Source organism: Bidens hawaiensis, unplaced genomic scaffold (assembly GCF_021521415.1).
Source record: "Bidens hawaiensis isolate Kalapana, Puna unplaced genomic scaffold, B.hawaiensis_p1.1 tig00025587_1, whole genome shotgun sequence".
In the NCBI taxonomy this organism is placed as follows: Eukaryota; Viridiplantae; Streptophyta; class Magnoliopsida; order Asterales; family Asteraceae; genus Bidens; species Bidens hawaiensis.
Window position 1 is genome coordinate 215,691 of NW_027494093.1, and position 21,006 is coordinate 236,696.

A 21,006-nucleotide genomic window follows, 5' to 3' on the forward strand; every position below is an offset into this window, starting at 1 on the left:
CATCTCACTATTCTTTTTAAAGGATGCAAAGCTGCTAGTATTTGACTTTTGCCATAAACAGTTATTATGTGTAGCATTATACTTAGCATATAAACCGTGATGTGTAATGTATTATTGATCAACTATATATAGGTGTACAATTAGATAAATACAAAGAAACATAATCAAATACAATCTCTTAATTATGGTAACACTATTATACTAAAACTCTAATAATATATTCTTCTACAATATTCTCTAACAACATGATGCTTGGGGGCATAACTAGAGAAACAAACTTGTATAAGAGTAGATAAAAAAATTAATTATATTGAATCTACACGTGTTAATTGTTAACAGTGAATAATATATGAATCTGGTGACGGTTCCAGACGTCTTTGTGATACGGACAATAAATAGGTATGGTCAAAACAAGTCGGGTTAAAAAAATTGGATTAAAATGGGTTAACTATTCATACATAATGAATTTGGCTACATTTTTCGTTCAATCTTAATACATATTGAAAATGAATTTTTTTTATTAGCAAACTCAATGCAAGTCCGGGCTCTTACCCTATGAAAACCGTATGAAGACAAAAAAACACTTATAAACCAATTCACTAATTCAATAACAAAACACATTAGTTGTCTACCAAGTTTAATTAGTTAGGATTAACATTCAATGTTTATAAACCGATTTATAACAGCCGGGGTTACACCGTTGACGCTCAATAGCCTGGTACAATTTAGCTTGGTAATTTGGACAAATGATTTACAGTTTGAACCGTAGGTATTACCGATAACACATGTTTGTATCATTATACCGGTTTAAGCCCAAGGTAATACCTCACCACTCCTTAGTCATTAGTGACTCCTAAATGTATATGACAAACCTCAGTAAACAGTGATTCTAAAACATTAATAACTCTTATTTAATTGCATTTGGCAGATGTTGACTTGTATAAAAGTTAAGACGGTTATAGCATTAATATTCTATAACTAATTTGTGACTAAAATCCTCAATCTTAAAAAGCTTTTTTTGGAAATGCATTTGTGGCAAATATTGCCCATGACAAACTAATTCATTTATTCATTGAACGGTTCATTTCTTTAAAAAAAAAGAATATATCTTTCTGTCTGATCACAGTAAGACAATTTGTGAATTTTTTTTAAAGGCCAAATTTTATTAGAAAAATGCTAAAAGTGACCTCAAGCAAGAAGCAAAAGACCAAAAGTATAAAGAGGAACAACTAACACATGCTACAAGCAACCACCAGCACACCTGCAACGGAAAGATTACAAAATTAAATTTGCACCGTGAATCCCAAACTAAATTGATTTTTTGTTGCGGTTTTCCACCCTAAGAAGGAATAAGGATTAACGACATCCACCATTTTTGCAATTGCACTCCTTTGCTTAAAATAAACTCATTTCCAGCTTTCCAAATCATCCAAAAAGAAACCACCATTTTAGATTGTATTATAACACCAAGTTCCTCCTCCCATGCACCACATATATGGTATAATAAACAATCATTGATTACCGATTTCCTCCTCTTCATTGTATGATTTAGGCCAATAGCCGGTCAAGTGCTAGATTAGAAAGCTAAAAGACTTACATGTATGTGACCATCAATACTTTCTTTACCCAAATTATCAGATTTTTGATTCCTTGACCTTTGTATATTAATTTTTCATACTAGCAGCTCCATTATGTGAGATTAACCTTTCTTAAGGAATACATATTTGATTATATAAAAGCATTCACGGGTCATTGACTCCCAACACCAGAAATCTTACTGACATGTGTACTACACGACTGATGATCGGTCATTTCAAAAGGGCCCTAAACGGTAAGGTATTTCACTCTTTAGGTCTTCATGGTGCAATAACAGTAACAAGAAAACACCACATAAACATACACTCAACTCAAACCTAACATTCTTTTTGCACAGACTCCATTAGTAACAGAATAACACAAGGCAACCTACAAAGGGTAGCCAAATAATACCGATTTATGACAATGTGCCACATCGAACCTTGTGTGATTGAAGAACAGTTCTTGCAGCCGCTTTGACCAGTTGACCAGTTGCATAATGATGTCTACAAACCGGCATGTAAACATCTGCACCCGCAACAACTTCTCTCTCTGTATCCTCTGTCTTTCTTAAAGTGAAAGCAGCAGGCTTTCCGCATAACTCACATCTTGCCTTTAACTTGGTTACAGACTCTGCAATCGGTACTAAATCAATCACTCCAAAGCTCCTTCTGCAAACAGTATTCATATTCAATCATTAAATATTCAAATCACAAAGTCTGTTTTAGATTTTTAGTGCATACAACCTCCGAAATAATCATATGATAGATGAAGCTTAAAGCTGAGTGTTACCTTAAATAATCGCCATCCAATCCAGCAACAATTACAGTTTTGCCATCATGGTCAGCAGCTTTGACGCAGAAATCATACAAGTCGTCAAAAAACTGAGCTTCATCGATCCCGATCACCTCTAGCTATTGTCATGCAACAGCCACATGAAAGAAAACATCACTAAATAGGCTTGTAAACAGGATCGAATGAACCAACCAAACGATCGAATAACAACAACCATACACTGTAAATCCCACCCATAGCAAACGATCTAACACGAAGAACTAAAGAACGGGTTTTCTTGTTCATTCATTCGTTAAGAATTGAACGTGCTTCTGGTCGTTTATGTTTGTTCGTTAACCTTATAAACAATGGGTCACAATCGTAAACGAACGAACATATCTGAGCATAGATGAAAGAACATAATTAAGCTAAAACCAATTAAAGGTAAATGTGAGTAACAGTGTGTTGGGCCTAAAATGTTAATAAAACTAGATTAAGTTGCAATGGGCCAGAAAATTCTATATAAATATATTAATGAATGAACATAAACAAACGTTTACTCTACGAATATAAATGAATACAAACTAACGAAAATAAACGAATTTATATGAACAAACGATATGTGTTCATGTTCGTTCATTTTACTTCATTCAATTTATCAGGTAAACAAAGTGGTTCACTGACAAAAATAGAAGACTCTGTCTGTAATGGGGCCCACTACAAATATATTTTTAAATTTATTTCATTATTATTAATTTTTTAACAAAAATGAAGGCAGGGTGCCCAATTTGTTTTTGGAGCTAATTTTTCAAAACATGACAACAGCTTAAACATGCACGCATTTATCTGTCAAATTCATATTAAAGTGTTATTTGATAACCAATTTTAAACGTTGACGAATAAGTTTTATTATGAAGTTACCTTATGATAGGCTTCATGATCAATTCTTTCTTTAAATGATGATAAAGCAGCCAGTGGCCAGCATGGTAATTTCTCCCCGTCATGTGTCACAATGGAATTCAGTCCGTATCTTGTATCCTTGCTGGACTTTATAACAGCTACGTTTCTGATAGGAAATACATAATTAATATAACACGTATGATTGCCGACAACATAGAGCATACACATATAAAGAAATAATATCTGTAAGATAGTGAAAAACAGAACTATTCACAAGAAAACTCACTAACTCGCCTATTTAAACTCTCAAGTCTCAACCAATGCAAGCAAACAAGCAAATTCACATCAATCTAATGAACATAACAAAAACAACAATAGAGTATAAACATGAAAAATAAAGACATGTTACTTAAAGTTTCTTAGAAGATACCACCACTGATAAAGATATATTACAACAGTACAACACTCACCCATACTAATAGATTCTCTAATGCTAACTTTTATTTCGTAATCGATTCTCTGGGAATACCACCTATTTGGTAGCATCGTTTAAAACACTCATATATCTGTCCCATTAAGAAAAAGGTGCACCTTAATCTGCACCTCAATCCTACTATATCCATGTTTCCATAAACCTTACAAGCCCTGAAGAAGAGAAACTCATATCACTGGACGTTCTTTACAGTTTACACTCGTTTTCCACAGACTAATAAGCTTCATTTAACCTTCCCGAACTTGCTAGAACGTTTACCATTGCTTCTTAATGAATCAAACAAGTTAAAGTAGCCCTAACGCCTTGTTCTTGAGTTTTTTAACCAATGAAAGAAAAGGAAATGAGAGGGAAGGATAAGAAAGGGAAGGGAAGGAAATTTTTTTTAATAGGTGTGTTCTTGAGTTGGAAGGAAATTGGAGGAAAAGAAATGATAACTTATTGGGAAAAAACTTATCCATAGTAATCATCTCATTTTTGGGAGGATAATTTATTGGGAAAAAACATCAATTTAATCCCTCCTAACTCCTTCTACTCTTTTCCTTTCCATCCTAAAAAAACTCAAGAACACCCATTTTATAACTATCCTTAGTTTTCTTTTCCTTTCCCTACTTTAAAAAAACTCAAGAACAGAGCGTAAGTGCTTCAACACACACAGCCTCCTCAAACATTTTACTAACCTTTTTTTATATAATAATATAATTATTTTGATCATAGTCGGCATAAGACCGTTTTAAACAACAAAACAAAAAAGAAAAGTCTTTATTAGAGGTAACAATCTCCCTCCAAAGAAATAATTCAAATTCAAATATTGTTACTCTTATTTTATATTTAGATAGTCTTAACTAGGTTTGATGATAGCTTATTTCTTGGGATTTATTCCTGCAGCTTTGATTTATACTTGTGTATACGTTGAACAAGCAAAAGCAATTTCTTTCATGTAACAAAGTGAACAAACATGCAAGTTTATGAAAAGAACATCAGACTTATTTTGTACTTCAAAACAATGGCATCCAGCATCAAGACAAGTTGTCATATGTAGAACCAACATGTCGAATTCCAAACCCGTACATCTTTTTTAGCTGCACTCGCCACCGACCTCGAAGTTGTTTCCATTCTATCAAAACAAGGAATCGAGTTCCCATCTCAAACCGTGAAAAAAACCCATCCACAATCAGAGAAACAATCTCTACAAGAAACAGTCGAAAGTCATTTGATGATTTCTTCCTGTAAGTCATCATTTAGTGGGCCATGGATGAAAGGCCATGGGATGAATGAGACTGTTGCATTAGGATTATTTCTTAATTGAGCCAAGACTGTTGCATCCTTACGCTCTTTCTCATCGCGATCGACGTTCATGTGTACATTGATTGTCTTCATTGTCAAATAACTGAATATCTTGACTCAGTGCAGCTTCTAAATATTTAATCCTCATTTTTGTTGATTGTCTCTCACCTATATACATCCAACATGATACCTCTGCAAAAAAAAAATTAAAAATAATTCACTTTCAAGAATCTTTAAGAATAAAACCCTAGATTGATAAGTTATAACAAGATTAAGACCTGAAGACCTGCCCATGAAGAAGCCCATATTGCAGCTCCAACCACAAGAAAGTAGAATGCATACTACAAAAACAAAAAACCCATCAAGAAAAAAGTAATCTAGAACCAAAAATATCAATTCTTTATAATAAAGTTGTTACCTTTAACACTTCTTGGCTCTATTAAGAAACAATCCTAACGCACTCATACATCCCATGGCCTTTCATCCATGGCCCACTAAATGATGACTTACAGGAAGAAATCATCAAATGACTTTCGACTGTTTCTTGTAGAGATTGTTTCTCTGATTGTGGATGGGTTTTCTTCACGGTTTGAGATGGGAACTCGATTCCTTGTTTTGATAGAAGGGAAACAACTTCGAGGTCGGTGGCTAGTGCAGCTAAAAAAGATGTACGGGTTTGGTATTTGACATGTTGGTTCTACATATGACAACTCGTCTTGATGCTGGATGCCAGAATTAATTTGTTTTGAAGTACAAAATAAGTCTGATGTTCTTTTCATGAACTTGCATGTTTGTTCACTTTGTTGCAAGAAAGAAATAGCTTTTGCTTGTTCAATATATACATAAAATATGAATCAAAACTGCAGCAATAAATCCCAAGAAATAAGCTATCATCAAACCTAATTAAGACTATCTAAATATAAAATAAGAGTTACAAATTTGAATTTGAATTATGTCTTTGGAGGGAGATTATTATCTCTAATAGTCTTTAGTCTAAAGGCTGCATTTATCATCCTATGAAAGCTTTTCAAAACCTCCTTGACGTTTTTAACAGATAATTTATGAAATAGTGAAATACTAGACGCTCTTCGTATGTACAGCGACTTTTGAAACAATTAAAATACCAATACCGAATATCGTATCGTATTCGGTTTGCACCATTAAAATAAAAATAAAAATACGAATACTGAAAACATAAAAGCCTAATACCGATTGTGTTAGGTACATACAGTATCAATAGTAAAAAGTTAGGGGTAAGCAATAACCATAGTTATCAAAAACGGTAAGCGCACTCAAGGCGCATAGGCATCGCTTAGGGCCTAGGTGCAAAAAAAGCGAGGGCCTTAGAAATAAAAGCGCAGTAATTAAAACAATAAAATATATATGTAATAGCTAAATAAAACTATTAGTACTCCCCAAATATAATTAAAATTAAATACAATTAACAATTAAAAACATTTAACAAATACAAAAAAAAATCAAAACTCTTTGAAATAATAATATAATATATATATATGTAGGTTAACTAAAATATAAAAAACATAGTTAATACACAATCAAGAATTAAAGATGATTTTGGAGTAAATTAGTTAAGTTGACCTATTTTTTAGGTGATTTTTATGAATCAGTTACTGATTTATAAAAAGAAATCAGAAAAAAAGACAACAAAATCAGAAAAAATCGAAAACTAATCAAAAAAATCTGAAATTTCTCCTATATATGCGCCTTTAGCATTTAAAGCGGGAAACCACCACTTCGCCTAAAAATTGTGCCTAGGCTGCTAGGCATGCCCTTTGGTCGCTTTTAATAACAATAGCAATAACTAAACCAAACTGAAATTAACCGAAAATTGGTTATTGGTTATTTTTTGTACCCTAAGTTAACCAAACCGAACAATTCATATTTACATATATTTCTAGCTTTTATACCCTTATTTCATGTATTTCTAAGTGAAAGTATTAACCAAAACCTGAATTTGGTTATTAACCGAACCGAAAACCGACAAATTAACCAAACAAACCGAAAACCAATTGGTTAATTTAGTTGAGGCTAATAACCGAACCGAATAAAAAATGGTCATATCTGCAGGGGAATGTTCATGTACATTTTGATCTTAACATGAGAATGTAGGAAATAATGCCAATTTATTAAAAAATGAGAACATAAGAAACAATACCAACTACAATACCAATCTACATAAACAATGACTTATAATAACAAATAAAAGAACCTAAAAATTACAACAAAAGAATCAAAATCAAGAACAAAATGATAACAGCATATACCAACAAATAGTTATAACAGCAAAGGAAAACATTTAATAATAACAACAAAATATAAATCAGCAAATACTTATAACGTCTCATAATCGGAAATTAGCAAATACGAACAAAAAATAGCAGCAAACACCTATAAAAATAAACCTAATCATAACAACAAATTGGTTCTCACCGTTTTCATGTTAAGAATAAAATGTATTTGATCCTGTTTCCATATCTGCATACAATAACTTTATTAACTAACCTAACTGATGAGTTGATATACAAACAAACAAACCAACCTGCCATTGGAGCTTTCGGATTGAATCCGGTGAAGCAAACTGGTGGTTTTCCGGCGAACATGGGCCCCACAATCACGTGAATTTCACCATTCTCATTTGTGCTTGAAGAACAAGAACATGATGATGATGAACTAACAGAGCGTACTTTATGAAGAAATTTAGGGTTTCGAACATGTACGGAGTTAGAAGAGATTGAAGATAACGACTTTGAAAAACTGATAACAAAATTAGGGATTACGGTTGTTGATGTCGTTCTTGTTGTTGAAAAGATTAGTGATTTCATCATCATCATAGTAGTATACGACTACGAGGGTTTAAGGTTTTAAGGAGGATTTTGGGTTTTAGTTTTAAGGTGTGACTATTGTTGTTGATTATAATTGAGCATTCCTAGCATGCTGACCACTATTGACCATCACAAACTTTATTACGGATGTGCGTTGTGCGGTTTTTTGACTAAAACCGAACCAAAAACAAACTTTCGGTTTTATGATTTCGGTTTTTGGTTTTTGGGTTCGGTTCTGTTTTGGATGCGATTTTGTTTTAATGGTTACGGTTAAGATATTATGGTTATTTCAATATTTATGGTTATTTAGGTTAGGTTCGGTTTTTAACAAAATACAAAACCGAACCAAAACCAATATTCCGGTTGTTGCTAAAGTTCAAAATCGAACCGTCGGTTTCTAATTCGGTTTTGGTTAGGTTTTATCGTTTTGGTTCGGTTTTTTATGTTTTTTTTTTCACACCCCTAGACTTTATACATGATCTCTTCTTTAGAAACCGCATGTCCGCATCCCTACTTACAATTACTTTTGGACTCACATCATCTAGCCTCCAAAGTCTATATCATTTTACCCCTTCAGAAGACCCAAAAATTACACAAATTTTATAGCCTTTGGTTCAAGCTTCTCCTAGTTCACATGTGAATAAGCTTTCAACTTATCATTCTTATGTCCAGACCACCACTCGACGAGTACTTTCATATCACTCTAGCTGATGTTGATGACCTATTTACCAAATAACATGCAATTGTCATAGCTTCTGCCCAAAATGCTCTTGCTAAGCCATCATGCGTCTAACCTTATTATATGTTTGTTTTTTAAAACAGACTTCGCGTAATAATGTACAGCTCATTGAAGCACACATGTATAAACGCTTCAAACTTTCTTTCTTTTTTTTGGTATTTTTAACTACATTTCGATATAAGTGTGTTTTTTGCGGATTGATGAGCGGTGTACAAGTATTCGAAACCGAGCCTTACAAATTCTAACACCCCGCCGCAAGAATAAACAGTCCTGCCACGAAACGTGACCTAACATCCTCGTGTCATTAAATATGTTGTACTCTTAAGTAGTTAGGTTCTACCCAATACTCCTAATTTAGTCATTTGTTTGGTTTACCAATTACATGTACTCTCTTATGATCAACCTCCTTTTCTTTTAACAAACAATAAGCGCCATTTATTGGATCCTAACTAGGACAACATCAACACACCAAAAACATGTTGTGTCTTATACTCTTATGTACCATTCACTTTTTGACGATATTTCTTTTCTTTAGGACCGATTTGAGTGTCAAAGAACGTCCCACTCTTAACTTTCAAGAGGTTATTTAAATGATTAACTTTATATCTTTGTTAATAATATAGCACACATAAATATAATTATGTTATATCTTTGATTATGTGTATTTACTTATTCATGTTTTTAATACATGTTACCTTGGATGTAATCACAAAATAAAGTCAAGTATCGATCCGGTATTGTTTTATCCAAACTCTTTTGGACCAAAGTGCGTATTAGACAAAATTCTCTAATAGTATGCTTGCTATCCAAGTAATTGATAAGCTGTCTTTTGGTGACTTGATCATGAAGTTTATTATAGATAAGGTTTACTCTTAGCAGTTTAACCTACATTAGTTTTTGACCTAACAATAACTGCTATTATACGAAAATAATGATAACCCTTGGTGGTTTTTTTTCCACACTATCAATACATGATCAAACCAAAACTGTGTTCAAATCCCTTATTTACGATTTTAAGATGAAACAAATAAATTAGGGTGTTAATCCACGACACGGCATGACACCAATCAATGTATGGGTTGTTCAATCTAATCTTTTAACAAGTCTCGTTTTGAGTTGACATATCAAACTCGTTTAATAAACATGTATTGGTCAGCTTAATCTAAAACTAGAAGAGTCGATCCGTCAATCCATTTAAAGTTAGAATGTATAGATGAAAACATATAAGTTCAACTCATCAACTCACTTACAACTTGATTAAAAATGCACCCGCCAACTAGTTGATTCAACATGTATACAATTTAATTACAACTCATAAAATCGTCTGACCCTAAAATAATTTTATGGGTCATGTACGTTCGGGTAAGCATGTCCTAATACAAATTAATATCTTTAAAATGAATGTGTACATAGTGTGGCCTCATCAATTTTAACCCATTACGATTTACACCTCTAAGATGTTAATAAAATGATAAATCTAAGACCAATTTTTTTTTTTTTGTTGTTAAGAGGGTTAACTTTAGTCAAAGTGGCCGACCACGAATTATACCAAACCACCCAAGACTTGTTCGTATCTCTATTATATTTATATATATATACACTATACGTTTATCAACATTTCATTTTTTAATTTAATAACAGTACAATTTGCTTTTAAATAATATATATGCTAATTTTAAATAACCAAAATAAAGGAATATATTGTAAGTCATTGTTGAATGTTGATTTAGTATATATATTTTTGTAAATATTAATAAATTTATTTTGTAAATCCACTATTCTATTTTTATTTAAGGGGACAATCCCTTGTGCCTTAAATTATTACACATCGGAAATTTAATATCTTTATTATTATGTCTTAATTATTGAGGTTAACATGTCACGAAAAGGTTGATTAGCTTTTCATTACATTAAATAATATAAGTTCTAAATAACTTACTTTTGTAACTAAAGGTGTTTCTAACCACTTGGGCTAGCTCAAGTGGCCAGCCAAATGATGGGTAAGAGTTTGATGCCGGTTGGCCTCTCAAGTTCGAATCTTGATGGCGACACGAGTTTTCTATTAGAGTGTCCCTTCCCAGAGAGCTTGCTCTTGTGGGCGGACAACTCCTGTCAAGTGGCAGGGGACTCGAAATTTTCTCGTTGAACGCCTAGCCAAACTCGGATGCTAAGCTAAGCGTGTGCCCGGTTAAGACAACATAGTCTTGGCCCGAGTGGGGCGGTTGGGGCTCTCTCCGAGAGCTGTGGCTGATTATTCAACCACTATGAAAGTCACCGTTAAAAAAAAAAACTAAAGGTGTTTCTATTTTGTAGTTAAATTATTTAACTATCGTTCTTCTAAACACATATTCTGTTATATTATGGAATTGCAAACAAAAGTCGAATTAATATATTTTCATTTTCATAGTTTGTTAACTGATTCAAAACACAGAATTGTCATGAACATGTTTGAGACATTGGTTTAGTCAGTCTAGACTAGTTTCTAATTACATGTTGATTGACTCAAAACTCAGAATCGTTATGGGCATGTTCGAGCCATAGGTCCAGTCGGTCCAGACCAGTTTGTGGATTACATGTTGATTGATGAGGGGGTTAGGTAATTGATTATGTACTTAATTGGAGGGCATGTGGACCAAGCAAGTATTTAGGGAAATCACCATAGGTGTCCTTGTGTGTGAGAGGGTAAGGGGACAAGTGCCTAATGCATATGGATTACAATAATTGATTTTAGCAAACTAATTAGCAAGTATGTAGTTGTATAAATAACTTTTAATTATATATTTAATATTTTGTTGTGTTCTAAGAAAAACAGATTAACAAGCAACTAACAAAATTAGTTGTGTAGCTATGAATATTTGGTCTAATTAGTTTCTTACATTTACACAAAGTTGCGTAGATCTAGATGTTGAGTGTCGTGTCAATAGAAAAGTAGTGTTAAATGCGTGTTATGAAATTCAAATGTTATCGTTTATTATAGACAATTACTTGAAAAGCTCAAAAGAATGAGAATCGAGAGGCTTTTAAAGTTACCTAAGTCTTTTATCATTAGTTGGATCGAGACATTGTTTATGTGATTATTATTTGTATTTCTAGACCTTAAAATGAACGTTATTCTTAATAATTAGGTGATAGTTAATTTGGTGACCCGATATTATGAAATCAAAGGCATAATTAGATTAGGGTCTAATGTTGAAATTACAATTTAGGGGAAAAAAAAAAGAGTTGGTGATAATAACAAAGTTGCATTGCAACTTTCCAACTAAGAATGTGGAACAAGTAATATACACCCTAGCAATCCCTTCTGTCTTTCACACATCAACCCCTCCATTTCAACTTCTTTCTTAGATTTAATATTCCCTTTAATTCAATAATCTTTTATGCAAACTATAATTATTTAATTAATAAAACCCAACTGTGAACTGTCCATTTGTATTAATAACAAACAAAATTAAATATATCAATTAAACGATTTTCTCTTTGCACACACCACAAAACGAAATGTTAAATGAATGATGATTGCATTTTTTAAATTTTTATAAAAATTTATTAGCATTTAACTTTTTAAAAGTTAAATTATTTATTAGAAAGTACACAATATTAAATGACGTGATCTTAATCTGATTGAAGATGTTAGTGTATTTATGATATTGAGAAAATGAACTTTTCAAAAGTTAAAAAGTTGAAATAAGGAATTTCACGATAGTAGAAGATTGCGAAGGCTTTCGGATCAACTGATATCTGGTGAAGCCCTTGATCCAAACAGCGGTTTATAATATGCAAAACTACTTTAAGTTTTTCCATAATAAGAAAATATTTCTTCTTGTGGCTAAGCCACATTGTAAGAATACGTATTCAATTCCGTAACAGTTTTGTAAGATAATCTAACCACTTTATTTGTAACGACGAGTATTCATGCCTATCTCGAGAAGTGATGTGGCATTCTTCACATTTACTCGATAAGTATTCATGGTAAGTGAAACCAATCTAAAAGATAAATCTTAAATCGTGTGTCGTTTAAACCGATTCAAAAATCTGAAGATACAAACTATATTCTAGTTTATATAAAAAAAATATATACCCATAACAAGGATTTATTTTGTCACAGAGAAAGAAATTATATATAAGTTTAAATTTCGTGTTTGGTGTTGCAATTTATTAATTTTATTTGAGTTGTTTCTTTTTTGTTCGTTTTAAATTAACATTTGATGAATTTATATCTTGAGTTTAGTTTCAGTATCATAACGAACATGATCAATACCAAGCGAATTTGTATTGCTTTAATCATAAGTTGTATGCGTGTCGATACCGTTTTTGGCGTAGAGAATTATTATTTGGATTTAGTTGTGACATAATGAACTTAATAGATACATGTCAAATTCATGTTGCTACGTCGCGGCAACAAAACGAGTGTTGTTACCTAGTTATTAATCATTACTAATTCTCTCAACGAAACACACTTTTACATATAAAACAATATATGAGAAACTCGTGTATTACACGAGTTAAATAATGAAAAAAATAATAAATGCGTAAAAACTTTTTATAACATTGAATTACGTATTACATTAGGTATTTTAAGTTACTATTCAGAATATACTAAAGAAATAATAATGTTGATATTTGTTTATATACTATAAATTATTAATTTATAAATTCATGAAACCAATATACTAAATAAGTAATAATGATAATAATATTAATATTATATATTAATTTAATTAATGGCCTTGATGAAGGAGGGTTTGGCGTCCCTCCTTGGCGACCGCGTAGTGGTTTTAATGTGTACGTTGACTTGGCTGATGTGGAGGTTTGTTGACGTCCAACATTGAATCCACAACATACAACATTAGGCTTTTTCAAAACTTAAAGTGTACAAATAAAGCAATTTCATGGATATGCTATTCCGTGACACATAATAATACATCAGCTAATAAATCTTGTTTATGAAAAAAAAAGAAAAGAATCTTCAAGTAGAGAATACAAGTGTGTCAATTTTCATTAAAACATATTGATTACTGTAATAAATTTAGTAGAATAAAAATGTCATAACTTAAAAGCATGTTTAAGTAATTTCTAAAATTATTAAACAATATGCTCAAACTACCATATATGTATATAGTCTATTCATTCATAGTAATAAAGAAAAGAATATAGGTATGAAAAATAAAGAATCAGGTTACATATATTAGTTAAGAAATTTCTATATATACAACTTATAATGGAAATTGAAATCTCGTGACAATTGTTTAGAAAAACGGCCCTACTTTTTTCTCAACATTTAAAGAAAATAAAGCTTTTGACATCTAAATAATATATGCTAGTATTTACGACCCGCACGTTGTAATAAAACCGTTAAAAACAAATACAAATTTCATGCGTTAAACTGTGGAAAAGTTTAACGTCTTCGAATTTATGTAAAATAAATAAAATCTTCTATATAAACTCACGTGTAATAGCATTAACGTTGATAATGTCCAAAAGCTTAACAAAAGATCATGCGTGTTGCGGTGGAGCCGTTAAATCAAACAAATATTAGGCGTAAAAACTTAAACCACGTATGCACGTTGTGACATATTAACTCGCAATTCAATCAGGTTCAACATCAGTCTTTTAAAACACTAATTATTTTTCTACAAGGTTCACGAATGTCTTTATATTTTCACATTATCTTTAACTTTTTTATTTACTTTTTAATACCAAATTATTTATTATACTAAATTATATAGTTTTAATATGTCTAAAATTAAATTTAATAACCTTAAAAAATTACATAATTGAAATATAATAAAAGTTTAACAATTTAATCTAGTTATATACTATCGTTTTATTTGTTTACACTTATTTCAATTTTTATATGAATTATATTATAAAAGTTTAGACTTTAGTAAGTTGATATACTTATAAATTGCATAAATTCTTGACCTTATTTTCTTTCAAAATTTCTTTTTATATAGGTTCAATAGTATATAAACTATGCAAGTTCTTAAAATAATAACCTTACATTTTTATAAATTTTTTTTATAAAAAAACCAGATGAACCACCCTTAGAGACGCATTATTTCGAATCATTAAAGAATTTGACTAATTAAAAGGTAGCATCTAAATCATTAAATGTCTCTAAACCTAACAATTAAGAGACTCCACAAATCAAATGTCTTTTTTTTATCAACCAACCTTAAAACTTTTCCTAAAATGATGGCATGAGAAATTTAAAGTTGAAATACATATTATTTATTTATTCTAATATGACAAAATAAAAAAGAAAACATTCCAATTTTCACATAATGTAGAAATTGTTTAGAAAATTGTGTTTAAGAGTAATTTAAAACATTGCAGTCACCCCTTCATTAAGATCTTCGTCTTCTTCTTCCTCTTATTCTTCTCCAATCGCCATTGTTGCCTCACATAATTCTCCAATCAGATCTTAATTTTTCAATCTCTTTGGTATTATAATCTCCACTCTCACAATCATAAATTTATAAAGCTTCAATCTTGAAATCAAAATCTTTAATTTCTTCTTGTAGGATCAACTATCGATACATCTATCTCCGATCCGATGCTTTTCTGATTGAATCCAACAATACCCATTTGTTACTTACTTCTTCAGTAACAATCAATCCGAAATTGGGTACTTTTTCTTTATTAATTTTAGTTTATTTTGGTCTTTTTTGTTTATGCACACCAGGTGTTTGATAAAACTCCTGACAGAATTTATATTGTTTTGATGTGCTTTGGTGAGATCTGTGTGATGGATTTTTGTTTAAATTTTGTTTTAGTTAGTTGATGAATATGGGATTTGATGTTGAATTTGGTTGTGTAATTTGTGTAGAATGGAGATGGAGAGTGGGAAGCTGTTTATCGGTGGGATTTCGTGGGACACGAATGAAGAGCGGTTGAAGGAGTATTTTCAAACATTTGGTGAAGTGATTGAAGCTGTTATTATGAAGGATCGGGCCACGGGGCGTGCACGTGGGTTTGGTTTTGTGGTGTTTTCTGATCCTGCTGTTGCTGAAAGAGTTGTGAAGGAAAAGCATATGATAGATGGTAGAACTGTAAGTTGTCATGTGTTTAATCATGCTTTATTGTTATGACCCTGTCTTATGAAGTATATTGATTGTTAATCGACTATATTATTGTGTTAAACAACTGCTTATGTAATTCTCAATCAAAGTAGCTGTTTAGACAAATTTTAGCTGTTTCAGACCTGTTGAATTTGCGTCTGTGCGCCTTCATGAACGCAAGGCGTTATTGTGCGTGGGCACGTAGCCAAGCACTTGGTTTCAGAAAGTTTGAGGTGCACTGATGTGAGGGGGTCTAAAACGGACTGAAAAGCACAAAAAGCGCACAGCTTTTTTTATGCGAGGCGCACTTATATAAATTTTTAATTAGTTCTCATAGGTTTTTAGCGTTGGATACGCAAAATTTAGACATTGAGCACTATATATGGTCTAATACATACATAACCTATATGTACAACCTAAAAGCCATATGTACATCCCCTATACGCAAGGCTATATGTATCCGACATTTATGTTTGTATAATTTTTTCTTTTATATTTCTCATAGGTTTCTAGGACCATGCCAAAATTAGTTATAAACAATCTCTATATGAGGTTTAATATATAAGTAACCTAGCTGCACAACATAAAAAACTATATGTACAACATATTCCTGATGCACAAAACCTTTCTATGCACCCTCGCCTTTTGAAGTCTGAAGCGCAAGCCTATGCGCCTTAGGTTGGGTTACGCCTATGCGTGCTTTAGGGCCGCATTTTTGTTTCATTTTTTAATTTTTGTTTTCCGCCGTGCGCCTTTGACAAAAATTGACTGAAACATTGACTTTCAGGTAGAAGCAAAGAAGGCGGTTCCAAGAGACGATCAGCAAAACGTCAACTGGAGCAATGGCAGCATTCAAGGCTCACCGGGCCCCACCCGCACAAAAAAGATCTTCGTCGGAGGATTAGCATCCTCAGTAACCAAAACCGATTTCAAAACCTACTTTGACCAATTCGGAACAATAACCGATGTCGTAGTCATGTATGATCACAACACACAACGGCCCAGAGGTTTCGGATTCATCACATATGATTCAGAAGAGTGTGTCGATAAAGCATTGCTCAAAACATTTCATGAACTTAACGGTAAAATGGTGGAAGTTAAACGCGCGGTTCCAAAAGAATCATCTCCGGGTCAGAACAGGGGTCAGATGAGTGGATTTAACTATGGGCTAACTAGGGTTAATAGTATTCTTAACTATGGTTTAGGTCAGGGGTATAATAGTCCGAGTTGTGGGGCGCGATTGGATGGTAGGTTTAGTCCAGTTTCGGTTGGTAGAACTGGTTATCCACCGTTTAGCCCTAATTATAATTTGGGATTAAATTCCGATTCGATTTTCGGTTTAAATTATTCTGGAAATGGAAATGGAAATTTTGGCCATAATGTTGGATATGCGCGTGCAGTTAGCCCTATGTATGGTGTGAATTCAAACCGGTTTGCTGATCCGGTTGGATATGGCATCGGTGCCGGTGGCAGCGGAGGCGGAGGCAGTAATGCGTCTGTTTTGAACTCCGGTAACCATAGTATGTGGGGAAATGCGAGCCAAAATTTCAGCCAAAATATAATTACTAATTCTTTGAATTTGAATAACTTGTTGGGTGCTGGAAATGGTGACGGGATTGGAGCGATATGGGGGAATTCTGGTCGCGGTGGTGGTGGTTTTATTGGTGCGAATGTTAGTTATGGCGGTGAAGAGAATGTTATTGGGTATAGGAGGAATAACAACAATAATAATATTAATAATGCTAATAATGGGAATGGTGTTGATTCTGGATACTCGTATGGTATGGTTGATAGTGGTGATGACGTGTTTGGCAGTGGTGGTGGTGGCGGTGGTAGTGGTTCGTTTTTTGGGGATTCGACTTGGCGGGCATCGTCTCCTGATCTGGAAGTGTCTGATTTGTTTGGGTATAATATTGGCAGCGGAGGTTCTGATAGTATGCCTAAAAATTCAGTTGGTTATGTTGGTTATAGTGTCGCAAATAGATCTAATACAGGTATGTTTTTCGTTAACCCTATTTCTTTTTTATTGTTAGATGTTACATAAATAATTGAATATATGGACACCGATAAATTGTTATTTTTATGTTTACCATTTACTCTAGAAAGCAATGCGTATCTAGAACAATAAATGAAAGAATTTATCTCATAATTTATACACGAAACGTGAAAAATAAACATGCATTTTCTCATATGTTTATTAAGTTTCCTATTTATACAAATTAAAGATTGTATTGATTTGCAGTCAGAATATTTCTTTATTCGGATTTTAACATAGATACAAGTTTTTTGTCACCGAGTTATTAAAATTCGGTTTTGTGTCGGTGGGGTCATTAAAAGTTTAAAACCCTATAAAATAGTTATTTGTATTTTACATTTATTATCATATATTGTTATGCATGTATTTAACAGTTTAACACACGTTAATACCATAAAACAGCATACTCTCATTTTGCACAAAAAACTTCTCAGCCAACTTTTTAACTTTTAAAATACACCCACTTTTGAAATATTTTAAATACATTGATTAGTAACACAATAAGTACCTATGGCGAGACTGTCTCGACAACTTTTTGTTGACGTGAATGATATGCAGTCTCTTTTGGCGACGTGGAAACATTTTTGAATATTTGGAATGTCGATTCATCAAATCCTGACTCATTTAAGAAGACATTGGTTTTTCTTTAATAGTGTATTTTAAACGAGTTCACGGGCTTTAATATGCCAAAATTGGGTTGAGTGTTTTTTTTTTTGCGCAAAATGAGGAAAGTATGTTTTCTTGATATAAAAGATTATCATTTTTGAAACCATATTTTAATGTATAATGAACCTCTTGATGTTAGATTTGCATACACATAAATATCAGTTAATGTCCCAAAATGTTACTTTGTATACATTGACATTTTTATCATAAAACATGTTCGGTATCTCATTATCTTTTGTTATCTCGTTTCAGGAATCGCTGCATAGAAGATTGTTATCTGAAGATACGGAAAGTTATGAACATGAATTAAGATTGAATGGTTTTGTGAATTCATTTAATACAATACGCGTTGAAAAAGGTACATCAGTTTTAGAAAACTTTACATTTTATTAGCTCTAATCAGAATCGTCACCCGTTCTATAGAACATGTCACAAGATTTGGTTTTCAAAATAGGCTTCTTTTTTTTTAAATGTGAGTTCATATGAGATGTGAAACTTGGATTGCAGATATAGTTGGTGTCATTACTGATGGTGACATCAAGATACATATAAGGAAAAGAAGAAAAAGAAAAATTGAAACTTTTTATTATTATTTTTTTAATTGATATTTGTTGTTTTTCAAACTTTGATATAGTTGTAGCTTTTGCAAGGTATGTGGTCTTTTCTTCAAATGCCCATGTTGGGTTGTGTTATTGATTAGAATGTATGAAATGATTGGTGTGAAACACTCTTGTTGGATGCTAAATTGGGATCCCATTTACAATGAAATTCCTATATGTTATAGTATATGTGTTTTATCATGTTGGGAATCTATTCATATCCCTTTGCTTTCATACAATTTAAAGAGTTTCATAAACTTTGCTTTCATATAATTTAAAGAGTTTCGTAAAGCGTTGAAACTGATCAACATTCTAAATCATAGCGGGTTAGTTGGTTTAGCTGGTTTGAGATCTATATTGTTTAGGTTTGACGTTTTAATGGTCACGCCGACGGTGTATAATTTGAAATTGGTTATTTAATCTTTATTTAATTTACTTTTATTAGAAAATATATTCATGTATATGCATTATGCTTTTAGAAAAGTTAGTAACTTATAGGGGAAAGTTAACATACAAATGAAATTAACGTGCTAAACATGAGAATCAAGTAGGGTAATTATATATACAAGTAGAGTAATTATGTAATTATATCATAGAGTAATTATCATAGAGTAATTACATAATTACTCTACTTGATTCTCACGTTTAGCACGTTAATTTTATTTGTATTTGATCCAAATCCGTAACTTATATATATGTATCTATTATTATATAGATGGGTTATGTTGTCCCTTATCCATATACTAGCCTTTCAGTTGTTTTCCAAGGATATTGGTGGTCCAATTATTTAAATAGGTTTTTGTCCCATTTTATTTATTATTTTCCAAATTGAGGGGTACATATTTGTTAAAAGAAAATCTTGTTTTATAATAATGGTTTAAATTGAGGGGTACCCATTTTATTTGCATCATTGGTGGGATTTGTCTTCTAAGAGTATTCTTATCTCATTCTCTATCTCTATCTCTATCTCTATCTCTATCTCTATAATTATACTAAAAAACATTATATTTCTCTCTCTTGTTTAATTAAATAATATTTTTTATACATTTATTATTACAGTTTTCTATCTCCTCTACTCACAACCAATCCAACAAATATTAAAAAATAAATAGGGGCAAACAATGTTCCCCAAATTTGCAAAAAATCACTACATTTCTCTCTTCACCCTATAATTTACACACACAATCACTCACAACCTCACCCTATAATTTGCAAACTTTCATCACATAAATATGAGGAATGGAATGAGAATGCTCTAACAATGGAGAATAATATGGATGCTTGGTTTGACTGTTTGGTCCAAACGATTTCGAATTGGTCCCGACTCCTGAATCCTGATATATATTTTCTTTGAACTTTATTATTATTATTATTATTATTATTATTATTATTATTCCTTAGCACTTCTTGGCCATGGAAATTGGCTACTTAATTTTACATTTTTGAGTATTAATATTTTGGAGTTAATTGCATTTGTATCATTTGATAAAATGACAGGTAAAGGTCTAACATTAAAAGTAACAAGTTAGGTATTGTAATTTTAAGCTAGAAACTTTATAGGCCTAACACTAAATTTATGTTAAATTTTACAAAATAACCATTAACCCTAATTAATTACCTAACAATTACGTATAAAGAATAAAAAAAATAAAGCTTTTTCTCTTCTTTTAGGGTTGGGTAGTGGAAAGAAGCTCACTATTAAAGTTCGTCATCAATCATCATCTCATTTTCCTCATACTCCAACAATAACTATTAAAGCTAAATATGTTTACTAGTTGATAAATAGTCGCTATGTTTACCTCTTTGGAACTTATTTAGTGACTAAAACAAGTGTATATTATAACTCTATACTTTTCATTTTATTTAGTTATTTTACTGGAAGTTAATTTTTATTGTAAATCGTTTTTTCCTCATTTGTGCTCGTTTTAAAACCAAGTTTCTTATCATTTTAAGACCTAAATTTAACTTTTTATTTAATTTATCTTTTCTTAAAATTTCGACCAATAATTAATTTCAAATTAAAAATTTTCTTTTTCC

At 31.8% G+C, this 21,006-nt stretch overlaps 1 protein-coding gene and 1 pseudogene across 3 annotated transcripts; one reads left to right on the forward strand and one right to left on the reverse strand.

The window, feature by feature from the left end:
- Positions 1-1,942: 1,942 nt before the first annotated feature.
- LOC143571819 (thymidine kinase a-like) lies at positions 1,943-7,923 on the reverse strand (annotated as a pseudogene). Its single transcript, XR_013142163.1, has 4 exons — positions 7,587-7,923; positions 3,271-3,415; positions 2,368-2,489; positions 1,943-2,246 (listed from the first exon to the last, which is right to left on the reverse strand). The product of XR_013142163.1 is annotated as a thymidine kinase a-like (transcript).
- A 6,988-nt stretch (positions 7,924-14,911) lies between these two features.
- Positions 14,912-19,422, forward strand: LOC143571835 (heterogeneous nuclear ribonucleoprotein 1-like). 2 transcript variants are annotated; one of them, XR_013142167.1, is made up of 6 exons: positions 14,912-15,052; positions 15,133-15,236; positions 15,438-15,660; positions 16,457-17,663; positions 18,623-19,295; positions 19,335-19,422. XR_013142167.1 is itself a non-coding variant. In XM_077057162.1 (5 exons), exons 3-5 carry the CDS (start codon positions 15,439-15,441, stop codon positions 18,634-18,636), a joined length of 1,443 nt encoding a protein of 480 aa, XP_076913277.1. In that variant the 5' UTR covers positions 14,912-15,052; positions 15,133-15,236; position 15,438; the 3' UTR covers positions 18,637-19,311. The 2 variants fall into 2 exon arrangements, 1 of the variants encoding a protein (XP_076913277.1); XM_077057162.1 differs by lacking the exon at positions 19,335-19,422 and having other exon boundaries at positions 18,623-19,311.
- Positions 19,423-21,006: the final 1,584 nt, after the last annotated feature.

Bases quoted from the DNA above. Each gene is read 5' to 3' on its own strand.
- LOC143571835 (XM_077057162.1), top strand. From the start codon at position 15,439: ATGGAGATGGAGAGTGGGAAGCTGTTTATCGGTGGGATTTCGTGGGAC. The intron at 15,661-16,456 runs GTAAGTTGTCAT...ATTGACTTTCAG, and splicing joins ATATGATAGATGGTAGAACT to GTAGAAGCAAAGAAGGCGGT.